Source organism: Zalophus californianus, chromosome 11 (assembly GCF_009762305.2).
Source record: "Zalophus californianus isolate mZalCal1 chromosome 11, mZalCal1.pri.v2, whole genome shotgun sequence".
Lineage (NCBI taxonomy): Eukaryota > Metazoa > Chordata > Mammalia > Carnivora > Otariidae > Zalophus > Zalophus californianus.
Window position 1 is genome coordinate 11,637,424 of NC_045605.1, and position 6,000 is coordinate 11,643,423.

Here is a 6,000-nt window from a genome sequence, read left to right on the forward strand (position 1 = left end):
TTCCACAGTTCTCGGGGTGGACTGTTGCCCATTTTGTTACTATAGGTCTCTGTTAGGAATCAGAGATAGCAGTGACTATCGGACCACGGGACCCATACACACAAGGAAAGGTTAGAAGAGTAACAGACTCTTCACCTCCCCAGGCTTGGTGGAAGGTCTGCAGAAGCAACTGCCACCAGCCCTGTGCTTCTGGTGGCCGTGGTGGTGGGGGACTCAAGGCAAGAATGTTTGTGTCTTTTCTTAAGCAGTTTCCTGACCTCATTCCTCTGCTGGGAACCTCTCAAGGTAAGTGGGGTCTGAGGCAGGAATCCACCATGCCCAGCGTTGGGCCCTGGCTCTCTAATGCCATCCCCGCTGCCCCCACACAGGTCCTGCCAGAAGCTTTATACTTATCAGTATACAGGAGGCTGCACTGCAGTAAAGATGACAAACTGGGAGGAAGCCCTGCTGTGATCACTGTTAAGCCAGACAGTGTCTTGTCTGACCCCCACAAGGCGAAGGAGGAAACTTCAAGATCAAGAGGCTGCCCAAGATGCTGAAGATGAATTAGGCCATGGGTGGCCAGAGTCCACTCTCGTTTCCCCTCCTCCTAGGCAAGGTACAGGTCTTCTTAGAGGTCCATTCCTTTCTCAAAAACCTCAAATGTTCTACATTCCTGAACATGTAAGGTTCTCCAGCTGGTGATCAGAGCCCCACAGACCGTGTCCCAATTCCCCTCCGTGATGGTGACACCTACCGCTTACAAAGAGTTGCTCAGTCCCATTCTCCCGCTGTTCCTTGCCCAAAACCCAGTTCAGGTCTCTTGTGCTTGGACTCGTAGGTCCATGGACATACATGTCTAGCTCACACACAGCTGAGTGTGGATTCTGTCTGCCTCACAGGCTGGGGTGGTCTCTGACCTCCCCAACAATCCAGGCTCAGGTTTTTTTTTTTTTTTTTTTAAACCTTTCAGCAGGATTTGAGAGTCTCTCCTCCTTGAAACCCTTTAACTAGTCTTCCAGGGAGGCTGCTTCTCTGGGTGTTCTCCTTTTAAAGGCCCTTTCAGGGAAAGGAGGTTGGAATAGTGCAAGTAAAATGAGTAGTTCCCTGTAAATAGACTCCCCAAGTTCAGTTGACCTGGAGGACACAGAGCTGATGGATCTGACTGCTGAACTCCATGTTAATAGTGGAGCAACTCAGCTAGGAAAAGACCTACCTGAGGGAGTCTGACCTGGCCCTAGTCTCATCCTTCTGCATCTCTTGATGAAAGCCTATTTATCTGTAGAGCAAATGTTTTTCTCTGAAACTAAGAAAAGACACTTTGCCGTTCCTGTTCTTTCACATGGGGCAGGGAACATGTCAGGTTTCATGCAGTAGAAGTCTTCTTGATCGAAAGCTGCCAAGTCCAATTCAGTAGCTACCAGCCACACAGGGCTATTAAGCACTTGATATGTGACTGGCCTAAAGCAAGGTGCTGTAAGCATAAAATGTCTACCAGATTTGAAGGATTTAGTTTAAAAAAAAAATCCCCAAATGTAAGCTATCTCAATAATTTTATATGTTGAAATGATAATATGTTGGGTTAAATATTAAAGTTAATTTCATCTGTGTCCTTTTACTTTTTAAATACAGCTACTAGAAAATTGATATTACGGGTATGGCTCCCATAGTTCTCTCTTTTTTTTTTTTTAGTTCATCTTTCTTTTTATTCTCAAAATAGGGTAATACAAAACTCCAAGGGGTATCGGACTGGGCTAGCCCTCGTGTGGGCTCTAGTGCTTTGGAGGAGGCAGAACCGAGTCCCCAGGAATGTGAAAGCATTACATCAAAAGGACAGCAGTAGCTACTGGGCCAAGTTCAACAGCCCAAGTCACACCCAGGCATAGGCACAGCAGGGCTTGGGTTCTAGCTCTTGGGCTGGGGGAGGAGATGATAACTGCTTTGAGATAACTGAGCAGAAGAGCCAGTGCAGAAGGGTCTGGTGGGAGAAATGGGAAAGCTGAAGGTTAGTGATCTTCCTCTTTTCCTACTACTGAAGCGCAGAGGCACGTGACCCCAGCAAGGGGCCGAAGTATGTAGTAGCTACTTGGATCCCATTATGGAGAGGCCAGACCACTCCAGGGCTGGTTAGCTGGCTTTGGCAGGTGGTGGAATACTGGTCATAAGAATAGAGACAAACTGTTCCAATTTTTGTGCTGCTTGTCTCCCAGCCTCTAGTACTTGCTCATGATTGACCTTCTCCTTGGCTTCATAATCCAAGACGACTTTGTTAGTGATGAGGGAGAAGCCAAAGACTCGAAGTCCACAGTGCCTTGCAACTATAACTTCTGGTACCGTGCTCATGCCAACAGCATCCGCCCCCAGCCTCTGCAGCAGCCAACACTCAGCCACAGTCTCAAAAGACGGGCCTGCCAACATCACATAGGTGCCTTCCTTCAGCTCTCTCTGCTCCCCCATCTGTTTCCAGGCCCTGTGAGCGTTCTGCCGCATATCCCGGTCATAGGCATCGGACATGGCAGGAAAACGAAGTCCAAACCTTTCGTCATTGGGCCCTATGAGAGGGTTCACACCACTGAAGCCAGGAAAGTTGATGTGATCACGGATCAGCATGATATCTCCGACCTCAAACTCAGGGTTGAGTCCCCCAGCTGCATCGGTGACCACTAGGGTGTCCACGCCCATAAGGAAGAAAACCCTCACTGGGAATGTCACCTTCCAGATCGGGTAGCCTTCATACATGTGGAACCTGCCCTGCATCATCACACAGGCCTTGCCATTCCGGAACCCAAACACCAGTCGACCAGCACGACCAGGCACTGTACTTCGGGGAAAGTTTGGAATCTCGCTGTAGTCAAAGCTCTGGCTGTCAGTTAATTTATCAACCAGATTTCCTAACCCAGAACCACAGATGACTGCCACTTGAGGTCGGTGCTTGGTGTGGCACAGAAGCCATTCACTCGTGTTCTGATAATCATCATAGGTAAATCGGTTTTCCGTGGCGCCGCCGCCGCCCTCTCGAGGAGGCCGCCCTTGGCCTCTGGGATCCCCCATAGTTCTCTTTTTAATGCATCCAGGTCTGGGCACAGTTAAGCTCACCATTCTGTACCAATGTCACTCTTGGGATTTTGAGAGGATCTGGCAAAGGATTTCTTACTCTCTAGAGAGCAGAAGCCCCTTTGTTCCCCCCAGGGGTGGATGAGCAAAAGAAACACAATGACCAGGCCATCCCAGAGTGACGGGAGCTTGACAAGGTACTCCCATTGTTGAAGCTGGTCACCCTTCCTGAAATACCTTCCATTAGAAAATACCTGCCATATGTCCTCCTTCCCCTGGAATATTCTCCCAGCTCCAGCAGGGCATTTAGAAGACTCCTCTGAGGTTGATCATGGTGAGTACATGGAGGTAGGAGCTGGCAGCAGCGTTCATGGGAGATCATCTGGTTTAGCTTATCCATGATTTCTTTAAAGTTCCCAAATCCGTCATCATTGCTCCATGCTTCAGAGTACAATAAGTGATCATTTAACAGCAGAACCACAACGGGATGATAAGGAACATAACTTCGTGTTCTACGCAGATCACACACCCTGTCTCTACATTATCTACATCGGTGGGTTTCTAACTCTCCTGTTGCTGTTCTTGTCTGGATTCAGTTCCATTTCTAGATACCCACTGTTAGAAAAAGACAGCCTGAATGTACCCAACAAAAGAACTTAAGGGAGTTGAGGTGAGGTGAATAAAAACAAGTGAAAATTGGATGACAGGAGTAAGAAGAGAATGAAAAATACAACGTAAAAGATGATGATATTTAATAGTTTTGAGGAGGGGACTAGGTATCAGTCACATGCAACAGATTTTTAATATTGGTATTTTTTTTTCCCTTCCTTTGACCCCTGAGGAAGATACTAAAATCATCCCATTTTACAGAGGAGAAAACTGGGATAGAGAGAGGTTAAGTAATCTGCCAAAAATCACACCAGTGTCAGTGGCTGGACCAGGATTGGAACACAGGTCTGACTCTAGAGCGCATGCCTTTAATTACTGTATTGTACTACCCATGAGTAGAATTAGAACGGGAAACAAGTGGAAAGAAGAATGCACACCAAAAAATAAAATAGAGGGAATAAAATAAGTTTACCTTGGAAATGTGAGTAGCATGAAGTAAAAGCTTGACTTGAGAGAGCATTAAAAAAGAGGACGAGATCTAGAAAACCCTAAAGATTCCACCAAAAAATTGTTAGAAGTAATAAATGAACTCAGGAAACTTCCAGGATACAAACTATACAGAAATTTGTTTCTATATATTCATAACAAACTACCAGAAAGAGAAATTAAGAAAACAATCCCCTTTACAATTACATCAAGAAGAATATCTGGAAATCAGTTTAACCACAGAGGTGAAAGAGCTGTACCCTGAAAACTGTAAGACATTTATGAAAGAAATTGAAGAGGATACAAATAAATGGAAGGATATGCCATGATCATAGACTGCAAGAATATCATTAAAATGTCCACATTACCCACAGCAATATACAGATTCAATGCAATCCCTATCAAAAGACAAATAACCTGTGTGTGTGTGTGTGTGTGTGTGTGTGTGTGTGTGTGTGTGTGTGTGTGTGTTTTAACAGAAAAAGACCAAATAATCCTAGAATTTGTATGGAACCACAAGAGGCCCTAAGTAGCCAAACCAATCTTAAAACTGGAGGTATCACACTCCAAGATTTCAAACTATACTACAAATCTGTAGTAATCAACACAGAATGGTACTGGCACAAAAATAAACATATAAGTCAACGTAACAGGATAGAGAGCCCAGAAATAACCCCAAACTTATATGGTCAATTAATTTACGGCCAAGGAGGCAAGAATATATGATGGGGAAATAAAACAGTCTCTTTAATAAGTGATGTTGAGAAAATTGGACCACCACATGTCTTACACCATACATAAAATAAACTCAAAATGGATTAAAGACCTGAGTGTGAGACCTGAAGCCAAAAAACTTTTAATTTAATTAGCTAACATATAGTACCTCATTTGTTTTTGATTTAGTGTTCAAGGATTCATTAGTTGTGTATAACACCCAGTGTTCATCACATCATGTGCCCTCCTTAATGCCCATCACATAGTTACCCCATCCCCTCACCCACCTCCCTTTCTACAACCCTCAGTTTGTTTCCCTGGAGTCAAGAGTCTCTCATGGTTTGTCTCCCTCTCCAATTTCTTCCCATTCAGTTTTCCCTCCCCTCCCCTATGATCCTCTGTGCTATTGTATTCTACATATGAGCAAAACCATATGTGGAATACAAGAATTGTCAAACGATTATGTCTTTCTCTGCTTGACTGATTTCACTTAGCATAATCCCCTTCAGTTCTATCCATGTCAATGGTAGGTATTCATCCTTTCTGGTGGCTGAGTAATATTCCATTGTATATATGAACCACATCTTTATTCATTTATCTGTTGAAGGACATCTCAGCTCCTTCCACAGTTTGGCCATTGTGGACATTGCTATGAACATTGGGGTGCAGGTGCCCCTTCTTTTCACTACACTTGTATCTTTAGGATAAATGCCCAGTAGTGCAATTTCTGGGTCATAGGGAGCTCTATTTTTAACGTCTTGAGGAACCTCCATACTGTTTTCCAGAGTGGCTGTACCAGCTTGCATTCCCACCAGCAGTATAACAGGGTTCCCCCTTCTCCACATCCTCGCCAATATTTGTTGTTCCCTGTCTTGTTAATTTTAGCTATTCTAAATGGTGTAAGGCAGTAACTCATTGAGGTTTTGATTTGTATTTCCCTGATCGCAAGTGATGTTGAGCACTTTTTCCTGTGTCTGTTGGCTATTTGTAGGTCTTCTTTGGAGAAGTGACTGAAGAAAGAGAAATTAAGGAATCAATCCCATTTACAATTGCACCAAAAACCATAAGATACCTAGGAATAAACCTAACCAAAGAGGTAAAAGGGTCTGTACTCTAGAAACTACAGGACACTTAAGAAATTGAGGAAGACACAAAGAA

The 6,000-nt window shown here is 44.3% G+C and overlaps 2 protein-coding genes across 2 annotated transcripts in view; one reads left to right on the forward strand and one right to left on the reverse strand.

Moving 5' to 3' along the window:
• NXPE2 (neurexophilin and PC-esterase domain family member 2) overlaps positions 1 to 1,822 on the forward strand; it is a 105,323-nt gene extending 103,501 nt beyond the window's left edge. The window contains 1 exon segment of the mRNA XM_027577952.2: positions 1,700 to 1,822. Within this exon segment, the coding sequence (XP_027433753.2) occupies positions 1,700 to 1,822 (123 nt within the window).
• LOC113913740 (purine nucleoside phosphorylase-like) lies at positions 1,671 to 3,030 on the reverse strand. Its single transcript, XM_035722840.1, has one exon. It carries the CDS (start codon positions 3,028 to 3,030, stop codon positions 2,107 to 2,109), a length of 924 nt encoding a protein of 307 aa, XP_035578733.1. The 3' UTR covers positions 1,671 to 2,106.
• Positions 3,031 to 6,000: the final 2,970 nt, after the last annotated feature.

Bases quoted from the DNA above. Each gene is read 5' to 3' on its own strand.
- LOC113913740 (XM_035722840.1), bottom strand. From the start codon at position 3,030: ATGGGGGATCCCAGAGGCCAAGGGCGGCCTCCTCGAGAGGGCGGCGGC.